The sequence below is a fragment of the Morone saxatilis genome, unplaced genomic scaffold, assembly GCF_004916995.1.
Source record: "Morone saxatilis isolate NCDOM2014 unplaced genomic scaffold, NCSU_SB_2.0 Contig14, whole genome shotgun sequence".
NCBI lineage: Eukaryota > Metazoa > Chordata > Actinopteri > Moronidae > Morone > Morone saxatilis.
The window spans coordinates 14,834,853-14,848,552 of NW_023339696.1; the positions used below are offsets into that span (position 1 = coordinate 14,834,853).

The 13,700-nt window shown below is 41.9% G+C and overlaps 1 protein-coding gene across 1 annotated transcript in view; it reads left to right on the forward strand.

Annotated features, from left to right (window-relative positions):
- Positions 1 to 1,685: 1,685 nt before the first annotated feature.
- olfm2a (olfactomedin 2a) overlaps positions 1,686 to 13,700 on the forward strand; it is a gene marked incomplete in the record, with an annotated part of 20,622 nt that continues 8,607 nt past the window's right edge. The window contains 2 exon segments of the mRNA XM_035654541.1: positions 1,686 to 2,078; positions 12,050 to 12,199. Of these exon segments, the coding sequence (XP_035510434.1) occupies positions 1,935 to 2,078; positions 12,050 to 12,199 (294 nt within the window).

Genomic DNA, 13,700 nt, shown 5'->3' on the forward strand with positions numbered 1-13,700 from the left:
CTGTGAAGTTACAGTTTAATTGGTGCATTTCCACTGGTAACCACAAGGGGGCAGTCTTGATGCAGAAATAGAGGAGCCAAGGGCGAGACTGATGTGGGAGCCAGCAGGTGAGCTGAGGAAGGCTGACATTTTTTGGATGGGGCTCAGAAAGCTGTCTCTTCTCATATCATTTCACAGTACACCCCACACAGAGGAGCCCATATCACTCACCAAATGTGACTGGATGGGGAGAGGAGCCCATCCATGACTGACAAAATTAATAAGTCAGCAGACCAGGAAGCAGGGAAGAAATGGAGATGACCTGGCCGTTTTGTCTGAGTAGGCCATTCTGTCATCATTATGCATGGCTGTTTAGGGTGCAACATGACACTACCAGTGGCCCGGTATCTTGCTGGAAGTTGTTGCGAGGAGAGGCTTCAAGCTTCAAGAAAAAATGTTGGACACCTCCAATTCACATATCGCTTTATACCTCATTCCATCTGGCCCATTGGTGTTAAGGCGAGTGGCAAATTCAGACAGCTATGATTTGGAGACAATATACAACCCCACATTCAAAGGGTTGATCTAAACTTCAGAACACGTAGAGTCTGTCCTGAAATAAGCTCAAATCAGGCTTGAGGCATAGACCCTGAGGTGAAATGACACTAAAATTGGTAGTGAAGTGATTGTTATAATATCTGACACTGACTTACCTGCTGTGATTGTGCTGAAAGCTAAAGCCATTTGGATTATAGCAATATAACAATGGTAAAAATATACCACTTGAAAAATAACATGTAATCCTCCTTTTCAAGCAAAGCATGCTGTAACAGCCTGGTATGGGCAAATCCAAGCTTTATTTGTCAGTTTTACATTCTAAGTGTATTGATAGCTTTAAATTACCACAAACCATGATTACGTACTTTATGTCAATTCAATCTTCATCCTCATGTACTACTTTTAGAGCATCAGCAAGTAAGCGTCAAGAAGACATTGTAACTGACAATTGTGATATGGTTATGCCTCAGGCAGAGTGGAATTGGTAAGATACTGTAAAGGTGCAAGCTACAGCGTGATTTAGGATAAGTCAAGAAGCAGAATGATGGATAAGCTGTCAAAAGCAGCCATGGGCAGGAGCATCTGGATCTCTCCAACTGCTGTAACACCAGCCTTTGTCTCGCCTGATGAGCCCCTGGCCAACCTTAGATATATTTACCTACCCCTCTATATCCTTAGTGCTCCATCCAGTACAGACAGTGTGATGAGGCTGCAGGACCATCTACTGTGCCTAGGATGCCCTGGGCGCACACATGTCACATAACAGAGCACAGATCAGCCCCCTGAAATCAGTCTCTCTCTGATCTCCACGCCTCAGAAATATGTGCACGCACACTCACCAAGATAGTGAGTCACAAGAGAATAGCCAAATGTCAGAGAAAGAGAGGAAAGGAAAAGAATGGATACATGCATGCAAAACAGGGCTGGCAAGCATAGAGCAGAGGCTGATTGGGAGGGGATGAGACAGAGAGGCAGCCAATGCGCAGCTCTGCATCTTGAGGAAGAGAGGGTAAGAGAGAGGGAGAGAGAGAGAGAGAAAGGGAGAGACAAGGGCAGAGTGAGGAAGTGAGAGAGAGGAAAAGAGAGGGAGGGGGTGAGGCTGAGGCAGTCACTCTGAGAGGGAAGATTCCAGCGTGATGCTGTTGGATGTGAGCTACTCTCCTCTAACCGGTCTCTGGCTGTCCCTTTGACTGAGCCAGTGGTGTGTGAGTCTGGTAACTGTGCTTTACCAGCTCTGGAGGCTGTGCTGCTGCTCAGGCTGAGGCAGAAGCTGACTGGCTGGTTCCCTGCCTAGTCTGTCTGGAGCAGAGAGGGGTTGACTGGAGCCGAGGTCCAGGGCAGGGCAGGGTAGGGCTGGCTGTAGGGCCATTTGCGCCGGGGCCCCACAGGAAGCAATCATGAGCGTTCCCATGCTAAAGATCGGGGCGGTGCTCAGCACCATGGCCATGGTGACCAACTGGATGTCTCAGACTCTGCCGTCTTTGGTGGGACTCAACGGGACCACCATCTCCAGAGGGGGCACCTCGGAGAGGATTGTTAGCGTGCGTATGACTTCCTTTGCTTTCCTGCAAGTGTGTGTGCACTGTATTTGTTCATTCATGTTCTCATTGTAAATTAAAGAAAGAAAAAGAGAATGAGGGATGAAAGAGAGTGACACAGCAGAAGACAGAGAGATATAGTGAAGAAATGGGAAAATACAGTGAATTTGAGTTAGTGTGTGTTTATATGGTTAACTACAGAAACAGTACAGGGGTTTCAGAGAGGGTTGTTGGGAGTGGGACTTCGAGAATCTATCTCAAGGCCTATGTTGTATTAATAAGAGAGGGGTGATGAAGGTAGACATGCATGTGAGAGCAATGTTTCAACCAAATGTGAATGATGCGCATGTTGTGTGTGTGAGTCACATTAAGTAGCCTATAATGATGCTGAATTGTGGGCTTGCGACTGTGAGTGATGATGAGAGGCGGAGGATGCAGTGTGGACGGCCGTGGTAAATCATATGTTTTTGCCGGGGTGACGGGAGGTAGAGAGCTTGTTCTGAGTGATGTTCAGGCTGATCCCATCTGTCAGTCACCTCCAGGGTGGGAAGGATGATGCTCAAATTCAGAGAGGTGATGGGGAAGACGTGGAGGTTGAGACAATGTTACAGTTTCAAGTATGTCTTATTTCTCCCTCACTCTGTTTGTCTCTAAATCCTGTCGATCCTCCTCTCCCAGAATACAACACTCTGGCTTCAAGGAGGGAGGTTATAGATACTGTATACCATAGAAAGGGCACTGGGGGTGTTTTGTAACTAAAAACAGCAGTTTGGGGTTAAGGTTTTATATCTCAATGTTGCTTACATAGAAGTGTTTCTTCTGTTTAATGCACAAACAAAGAAATATGAAAGTTCCATTTGCCTGTCTTAGCGCTAATAGGATTTAAGACAGTAAATTTGAAATATATAGCACAGGAATGAATCAGACATTTTCTGGTTCATCAGCAGTTAATGATTGCCTTTGCCTCTATTCAGAGTGTGTTTTTATGGCACCTTACCCATTAAGCAAATGCCTTGGTCTGTTGAAATGATTGAGAAAAATTGAACGTCCCAAGAGATCTGCGACCATCTGGATATGTGTGTGTGCATGTGTATGTGCGTGCATGCATGTGTATGTGTGCATTTCGGTGTGCTTAAATATGTACTCTGAGTATGTTTAGACATCCTTGTCTCAGGGGTGAAAGTCCATCTGTTCGAAAAGGAGTTTTATAATGAATAATAGTTTGTTAAAACATCAATCCGCCGCTTTATGTCTCGTTAATGTTGCAGTGAGCTGTCAGGTTGAAATGTTTTCTTTGGAGAAAAAGTTGTCTTTGCACAGTGTTACCTTTGTGAAAATGTGAAGTCAACTGTTTTTCTCTTTATCTTTCCCACAACGTACAGTATCTCAGCAGGTAATTTTGAATACAACTTCAAAGTGAAAATATAATCTAATCTCTGTAAATGTCAGTGAGTTTAAGGCATGTTTGAATTATTTACAACACTAAACTCCATAATCCTATTGAACACCCAACCAATCCCTGGGGGGTATAGTCTGGATAAGCCATCCATTTATTTTCCATACCTGCTTCTCATGCTCAGGGTCATGGGGAATAAAAAATGTTGCCAGGATTTTTTTTTCAGTACACTCATTCTAATCAAGACTCATGACTGGAAGCCTTATCATTTGCATTTCAAAAGACTGGATATAATAGAATATTATACATAGTTATGAGTGGATATTTTCTTTCAGGCAACCCTCATTCACAACCATGCAGGAAAAAGGCTGCAAAAAAGTTTATTTCATCAAAATTTTATCCAAACTGATGAGCCAGTTTGAAGGTGCCAGGAATTATTACAGTGTAACAGTCTGTTGTGATGGGAAATGTCTTCACTTTGAGACAGAAATAATCTCCCCTCATAAACAATGGCAGCGAATAAAACTTTAATGTAAAACCTCGCCTCAGAGTCCCATCACTATTGATGAGACATTTGTCTGTGATGATCTTAGAAGCAGTCATGACTCACACAATGTTTAGAGCTCTAATCAAAGACAATCTAGCTACTTTCGTGTGACACTGTGGGGCCAGTGTGCCAGTGGCCATTGCATGGCTGCTTCCCACCCTGGCACCCATGTATGCTGCGTCCCATATTCTCCCAGCTCAGAGCTATTTTCAAAGTCTGCTTCACTTGCTTCCTGCGCCTGTCTTCTAACCAGCTGATCCAAGAACACAGCTGACTGAGTTTTCATGGGCCTTTCTGTGATGGCACTGAGCAAAACACTGCCTAGATGCTTGTACACATCTGGATAGTGCAAAACCATGTTTCTTAATGAGTGGAAGAGACCCCTGGAACTCACTTACTAACACTTACATAGAACTGGTGCGGCTATACAGTATATGGTCAAACCAAGATAAGCTGTAGACCTGCCAAAATTTTCTGTTTAGTGAAGTGTGCTATGTGTAAAAATACAACAAAGCAAATAAATGGTATAAAAGATAAAGGTAAATTTGGTGTTTATTTTTCAGGTAGGCTTATAGTTATTAAGTTTTAATTTTATATAACACATTCAGCAGCATTAGCAGAAAAAAGCTTTTTTTTTTAATGGTTTAGCCTTTAAGTGCCGAGGCTTTGTCCCCTGTAGTCTATAGTCTAGATGGTGGGACAGTTAAAAGTCCTTTGATGATCTAAGCGACTGTGAAGTAAGATATGGTTTCTGAAACATTTCTGTTCTGAAATATACTCTATAAAAAGGCTTTACCATTTAATGCCTTAATTATAATAAAAAAGACAGTTTTAGGCAATTCTAAAATGTATAAGCAAGTAATGGATGTAAGTCAGCACAGTTGAAAAATTAATCATGTGTTAGTCAATGATCTTCCCACTGAGCTCTAAAATTATTGTTGACAGTTAAACGCTTTTCACAGTTTTAGACAGGTAAGTAGTCTAAGCAGGGAATTACAAATGTTTGAATAATTCTCTCAGTGTGACAGGGTGACAGGTTGGATTTCAGTAATATTAAGTGGAAGAAGCAACCATGTATGCTCCTTTAACAAGATTTTAAAAGCTGAAATCAAAGTCCAACATCTAAAATTGTGGACAGAGGTTTAATAGTAAAAGTAAAGTCGCCACAGCACTGCTGAATTTGTCTTACCAACATGTTAATCACCAAAAATAACAACTTTAATTTTATCCTCCATTTAGCTGGAGGAAACTCTGAGCCATCCATCTGTAATGCGTAGCATAATTTAATGTGCATGGTCAACCTAGAAAAATGATAGATTTAGAGAATGATAAATTAAGCTGTGTGTCATCAGCGTAGAAGACAAAAGCGCCATCACACTTGCAAACAAGGGTTCCCAGTGGTAAGATATAATAAAAACAAGACTGGTCCAAGAATTGGGCCCTGGTGTAATCTACAAGTTAAAGTCATAGTAGAACCTTCTATTAAGATAGATAATGTCTGCTCCACAGTATTAATAAGATGTAAACCACTTAAGCTGTACTTGCCCTCTGTGTGATTCTCTCAGTCTGGATAGCACGTTCAGTGGACGCAGTGCTTCGGTCGAGGATTACTGATACATTACAGTTTATCTTTGAAATTAATAAATTTTCTGTGTATGTGTACACGTTTGTGTGCAAGATGGGCATACAAAAATCATAAACCGTTACATACTTTAGTTGAATAGCTACTCATAATCCTGCATGAAAAGACAGAACAGTAGTGTGTGTGTGTGTGTGCACGTGTGTGGTTGTGTGGTGACTCTCCCTTTGATATCTAAAATAAGAAAGCTGTGAGGCAGAAGAGTGAGGAAAATATTCTCACCATCAAAAGGGAGCAAAGAACAACAAATGGCAGCATACAAAGAGCCAGCGCTCAGAATCTGATTGGGGTCGCACAGTGTCTGTCTGTCAGGGTGTGGAACCGTAAACTTTATCACATCCACTGTGCAATCCAATAAAGCATATTGTAAAGATCGATTCTTGGCTATGGATTAAAGATTAAACACCGCTGCAGATTTTTATTTGAGCACTTCGCTTTTATGTTTATCGTACTGCCTTCAACCAAAATTTATTTGAGTTCAGACCCTGACAGGTGTCCTCTACTGCCTTGTCAATGTGAAGCGATATGTATAGCCAGAATCTTGGTGAATGCCAATCTTGTAATATCATTTTAAATTGTTTTGATACATTAACTAATTATGTGATAGTCTGTGTACAAAGCTGTATTGATCCCAGACTCTATTGGGCTAGTAATCAGGCTTTTGACATGGTTCATTTGCCATTATGAGAGTGTAATTTCCAACCAACTGAACTTAAGCCTGAATCATTGCTTTGCCTTTCAAAACCAATTTGATGATCTCACAATTCACACACTTCTGCAATCCATATTTTCCCGCAATGAAGCACTGACTGTGTTCTCACAGTTTACACAGTGTTTTTCTCACACTAGATACCCTGCCACTCTCTTCTCCCTCCTCTATTTAACACCAACCATGATAGAGCTATCTTGTACACGTCTAACAGCAGAGTCGATGCCAAATACTTTTCACCAGGGCACCTGGCATGCTGCTTGCAGCCTGCTCCAAAAAGTCTAAAGTTGTAGCTGCTCGCTTGTAAGTGCAAAGCACTGGTGAGTGTTATTTTCTCTTACTTCTCCAAGAATTCTCCAACCAAGCCCCCTACTTTAAAAAATGCTTGACGACACATCTGCCCACCCCCACTGTCATTCAAGTGTGATCCGGATTGGAACGAGTGAGCTGCAGATGGAAAGTGAGCAGGACACCACACAGGAGGGGTGGCGGTCATGGGAGTGATGGAGTGGGAGAGAGTGAGAGGCAGCAGGGAGGAAAAAGGAGGCAGCATGAGGGCAGGGGGGCATGATGAGTTTATGAGTCATATTATTGACTGGCAACCATGCTGCGCTGATTGTGGTAATCGGTTTTCCTTGGGAGCAGGAGAGACCAGGGACTTCACTAGGAGTCTTCATCGAGTTATATTTTAAAGGCCAGCAGCTGGCCTGTGCATTGAGGCTTGATGGATTGTTCATTTGAAGAGTGGGGGTGTGTACTTGCATGTTTATTTGTGTGTGGTCAATTACAGCAGTACCGGACAAATTCAATAAATTAGATGTGATTCTTTGACCATAGTAAAGATAGAACTGAGCTCCGTGTAGCAGGGACAGATGTTTCTACTTTGCTGGGGACAGGCATTGAAAGAAGTTAATGTCAAAGCATTGTTCTGCCTCTCAAAGTGTCAGAGGGAGAGAGAGACAAAAGTGAACCTTAAAAAGAAGATAAACAAACTTGTCATTGCAGGATGGAAACGGAAGAGATAGATTACATCTGTACTACCTCTTACTTTGTTATCCTAAACTCTCAGAGTATTTCACCTAGACGCTTTCTACATTCTCAAAATGCTTTCTCTCCATACAGCTTTATCTCAGTTCTCCTGTTCGCACACTGTCCGTCCTCTGTAGTGTTGCAGTTTCTCTGATGTGATGTCAAACTCAGTTCACACTGTAGTGGTCAGCTCTCTCCCATATCTCAGGACTTGTGCCTGCTTCTGCCTGTTTGCCCCTTCAGCCTGCTGCTTATGAAAGTTATAATAGACTTCCCGTCATGCTCATAAAGTAGGGAGCTGTAGATTTATGATCTCATTTAGCTCTGGCTTTACAGCAGCCAGCTCCAGGGTTGGTCTAATGAAACACCAGAGGAAGTCACTTCCTGCAACTCTCGACAGTGATACCACCAGCTCGAATGTCTAATTGGATAATCCCTCCAAACTTTGTTAATCATTAACAATGCAAGGGTTGTGAGCTTATTTGCACTTTGAGGCGCCGCTCAGGTAAAGGTTGGTTAGTTCATTTTCATAATGGTTCCCCCTTTACTACACTATCTCATCTGAATCTGATATATTTTGTCTGCAGCGTATGGGAGATAATTTTGGAATAGCATTAGGTTACTACTTTTTAGCTGATGACCACACCTTCTCATCTCATCTCCTCTTTTCCTGTCTCAGCAGGGATTTAACTGAAGTTGTCATTCAGCATTGTAATTGGGCAGCATCTGAACTAAGCTAAAGGAAATTAGAGCCACATTTCTCTTCCTTGTCAGCCTTTCTCAAACCACAACTCTTCCTTTTCTGCCTATCAGTGTATCAGTAACTCCCACTTTAATCAGTTTTCTATTGGGAGGGTGGGAGATTGTGGATGGAGGACATGTCAGCAGTGGTTGGTGAGACTTCATTGGCCCAGGCTGTCAGATGTGATGTCATGGGTACAGAGGAAACACTGGGGTGGTGCAGAAGGGGCAAGCCAGAAATCTTAAAGAGTCATTTTCACTTTAGCAAACAAGACCAATTGATTTTTCATCTCGCTTGCCCTCTGCGGTTTCCTGTTGTTTTCATTGCTGCTGTCTTCCTCCTTAATGGGCTTTTGCATGGCAGCCATGACTGTGACAGCCTCAAATCTGGCACTTACATATTCTATTTCATCCCTCACATCTAATGGATACATTTCTGGGACAGTGAACTAAACGCCTCCTCTCTCCTGAAATCACTGTCTGTGTCTAGGAGGAGAGGATTATCCCACAGACCTGAAGTGCTCCCAGCTAGCCCTAACTGATAGCATGATGATGAAAGCATAGGTTACATTATCATCACTACTAAAATGTTAGCATTCTGAGGCCTGAGTTGCCTACTGTATGCAAACATTGCATTCCATTCATTTCACTATGTATACCCTGAATATAATTCTGTATAACATTAGATATTGAATAAGTTGTTTTTCTCACACTAATGTGATATCTGATAGGCTGCATGGTGTGAGCATTATGTTAAATGAACCAATGTCAATGACCCTATCTTCGCTACAGAGAGGAGACTTAATCATATTTACATAAATAAGCCAACGTTCCAAAACATATTCAAGTTTACTACTTGCCCCCAAGAGAGATCGGTTGCTTATGAGTGATGATATATAGATCTCCTTGCAACGGCTCAGGCACAAAGCATATATAGGGACAAAGCACATTTGCATTTAAGAATTACCTCTTCCCTCCCACTCTCTAAACTGCCACTGTGGTGAGAATAGGGAAGTTAGTGCAGAATGGATAGGTGGGTGGTAATGAAATTGGAACTGATTCAAATAAGCTCTTAATTTCAGCACAGCATTTATGAAACATTAATGAAGAGGGGAGAAGATCTGTTGCTGTGAAAACTCCCTGGCTTTGGAGGAGCACATAAGGAGCACAGCATGAGTTTAAACATGTTGGATGATGAAGACAGTATTATGATTATGGAGCTGACATGTCTCCAATATTACTTTGTTATATTTTGAACTTATTACTGCCCACTATGTAAGATGCCGTAAAAGAAATGTCTGTGTGACACCAAGTGCGGCTCACTTTCAGGCTGATAGCCGTATGAAATATTGATGCGCACTTCTGCATCCATCCGCAAGAATTGTTCTTAACCAAAAATCTGGTGTGTAGGCTGACAACCCCCGCATGTATGGATATGAGGTAATTTTATAGAAGGCAGGAGGCTGCACATACCCTCAGAGTGAGTTACTTAAGTGGATTCTACTGTGTGAGGCAAGCTAACCCGCACCTGTTAACGCTGCAGGATATATACTGTAATGAGAAGCCGGTGTGCAGTGTTGTGGCCTCACAATCTAAGACCTTACATTCATCCACAATATTAGCAGCCATTGCATCCTGCAGTAAACATGCTTTTCAGCTGCTGGAATTTCCAATCAAAATCTCTTGGGGGTAAAACAGTAGTGCAGCTAAAGTAAATGCATGACTAAAATCTATTAGAATTTATGTAAATGCTTTATGTATACAAATATACAATACGTGCTGGTATTGCATGTACATATGTACAGATATATGCAGGCATGCTCACAGAAATACTTGAACACATGAACATTCACACGCATATATACTGCAATAAATCAGAAGTCCTGACAGTGAGTGAGATGCAGGCAGGGAAGCAGACAGAGGAAAATAATCTCCCCCCCAGGCAATGGCAGAATGAAATAGACAGTCAGATGCAGTTGAAAGAAATTGGAGGAGGTTCTGCAGTGGAGCCTGCCTCTTTTGTCTAGTCTTAACTCCAACTCTGGCCTCCGTAGACCTCTGTCGTCTCTCTACCTAACAGCCTTCTGATGCTGGATTGCCTCAAAGAAGACTAATGATAAGAAAGGTGCTGACTGACAGAAAACTGTGCAAGTCACTGCAGGGACTGGCTGCACACTGACTCCCAAATATGCATCAATATTAAGAATAATGGGATGATAATTTAGCCAGAGTGCCAGTAAGTTCCACTGTGAGTGTGCAGAGCAGACATTCAGTCATTTTGAAATATTAGTAATGTATGTATGTAATACTGTATGAATAGAAAATGGAAATATAATTTTACTCCTGACTTAGTTCAATTAAATTTAGATCTATTAATTTTGAAATTATATGAGTCTATTGTACTTTCACTATAATGAAACAGATAAAATATGAAAAGAATGATTACACATTACATTACAGTATATTTAAATATAGCTCGTGTAGCTATAGTCTGTTTGTCACAATTCATTTGGAGTAAGTCAGATTTTAAATTCACTCATTCTGAGTGTGTGAGCGAGGAAGAGGGAAAGGCAATGAGAGCTTGAGAGGAGAGGGAGAGAGGGGGTGGAGTGCCAAGGGATTGGCAGGAGTGACAAGATGTGACAGTGAGCACATTGGCTCACAGGGTGGTTGCTACTTTACACTCCAATCACACAGTCCCCCCATCCCCCAAGACATTTTAATCTGATCCCCCAACCCAAGGAGACGAGAGCACAGCACAACATTGCTCAGAGGAAAGTAAGAGAGCGGCACAGAGCCCAGCCACAAGATTTTATTTCCAGCCTTTTCCCTCCACTTATGTGGATGGGTCTTTAATTTCATCACTAAAATGGCTGCTTCTTTTTTTCCTTTCCTCATTACATTTTGCTTCATATGCCGAGTGTGTGTACCTGCAGTGTAAATGAACAGTTTGTCCTGGTCAGGCTTTTGCGTAAACTGTGTGTACATGTGCGTGTGCTTGCAGGCGCGCAGCACTACTTTTGATTGGATTAGTCAGAGAGAGACATCCACCCTTTCCGCCTCGCCCCTCCTCCACTGGTAACAGCCTGCATTATCGATCCCGAACAGCTCCATTTCCTCTCTGTGTCCAAACTTATTAGATGCTCTGCTTTCACACAGCCTGGCCTGATCTCTCCTTCTTCCTCTTTTCTTTGCAATCCCCATTTCCTTCCATTTGTCTTTGTCTTTCTTCATCCTCCATCAAGATCTTACTCTATCTCTGTCGCACTGTTGTGTTTTTCATCCATTTGTGTATTTTCTTGTCTTATCTTAATCTGCACCCATTTCTGCTTATTTTCTCCCTCTCTTCTATCTTCTGCAATATCTGACTCGTCTATTCTCCATCTCTCTTTTCTCCTGTCTTTACTGCTGTGAGCACCACCTCTGTCAATCTCTGATTTTGCTTTCTCTCCCACTTTGTTGTTCTCCAGTTAAAACTAAAATTAGACTGCAAGTGATTTTGTGTAGTTGGAGGGATCAATTGCCATTAATTGCCTTTGGGGAAGAGTAACTTTTGACAGGGTTGCAAGAGAGAAAGAAAATGCCATGGAGAAATTATGACTCTGCAGCTAACTTATGGTGACAGAATGGGCACAACTAATCACGATATGGAATGTATTAAACAGCCCTTTTTCCTCCAAACACTTTTTACAACACTTTCAAGTATTAGATAAATTTATTAGCTTAGAAATGTATTATAAGGGTGGAACACGTTTCAGATTTCTGTTGATACATGCTGGCAGAATAAAATATTGTGTCTGCCCTCATGCATTTTGAAAAGCCTGCGTGGTAGCAACATAGATAAACAACAACAGACAGAAGCAACCAGTTTCTTCGCTTGGTCTAAGACATATATGTCTCTATGTTTCTGCAGGCTCTGTACCCGAGCCCAGAAGAGGGATGGCAGATCTACAGCTCGGCACAGGACGCAGATGGGAAGTGTATCTGCACCGTCGTCGCACCAGCCCAGAACATGTGTAACCGTGACCCACGCAGCAGGCAGCTTCGCCAGCTCATGGAGAAGGTGACAGCTGTCAATAACACACTCACTTTGAGACACGACTGTTACCCACGCAGATAAACACACAAACTACCACACTGTACCACGCTCGTGTCTGGCGCAGTCTGTCACATACAGGCTGCTGAAGTGAACAGTCTTACTTCCTTTACCCCACAGTTGATCAGTCACGCAGATGAACATGACGCTAATCATAAGACTGTTGCCATTGTTAGCTATACTATTCTTTTTTGAGCAAGAGAGTTGCTTAAAGTGAATGAAGCGTGGATTGCCTTAATAAGAGAAATGTCCTGAACTTACCCATGAAATTGGATACATTGAGTCATGGTCTTATGATGTTTCATTTATAAATATAAATCCATTAGATAAAAATTAAGAAAATGAACTGTTTCACAAATCAGTGAAGATGCTTTGTTTGTGTAGTTACACAGTAAATGTTGCGCACACAAAATCTGTTTACTCAGACTTGTGATCACTCTGTTTCTCTAAGTGAAATATCAGTCAACACTCTTTTTTGGTCCATACTTGTGTCTCGTATGAGAAGTAAATGAATTAATGCCATTCAAAAACATGTACACCCACAAAACCCTCAAGCAGGCAGAAAGCAAACATACACTGTCAATAAATCTGTTTTATATACAGTGACCTACAGTGCAGTGCAGTGTATGCAAAAGTAATTTCCTGCTTGTGTCTAGTGCATAGGCCTACACACACAGATCAAGGGTGACAGTACAGGCAGGAGAGGACCTCTGTTCATAAACGATCCACAGCTGCTTGTTGACTCTCCAGATCTACAACTGCATCGATTGATGGTTTGCGGGCACTACATCGGCATCCTTCCATTCTTATCTACTTGTCTTTCCCAAACGAAATAATAAAAACCTGATAAATAATGTTTAATAGCTTTTACTTGCTCGATATGCCGTGGCAGCTCATTCAAAGCAGAGTTGTTTTTTGTGGACACTCAAAACCAGCAAATGGGTGAATGAGAGTGTGGATCGACAGAGCGAGTGAAAGCCTGCAAGCATAGAAGCAGGAGAGAGTGTGTAAGGCAGAAGGGGCTGACATTGATGTGGTCTTGTGAGGAGAGGTGGTGGTAAATTGAGATGCTGAATAGGCTCTGAGGTCCTGATGGATCAATGAGACACCTGAATTCACGTACTGCATTCATTCTCATTGAAGTTTGCCTTTTCCCCTGACAGTCAGTGTCTGCTGCTGTTTCAAGCACACCTTCATGGAGACAAAATCCACACTCATTTTCCAACAGTGAAGGCATGTTCTGGCATAGAAGCAGACAAACTAGATAAAGCTTTTCAGACAATATAGCTGTGTTCATCTAGATATGTGCATGAATGTATATATGTACCGTAGGAGAATACAGTCTACATCTTTGCAGTATGCAGAATCAAAATACAGTACAGTATGTTATGTTATTCCCTTCGAGTCTTTTTTTTAGCATATATTTTTTTGGGCTTTTATTGCCTTTTTTATTATAGTGACAGCTGAA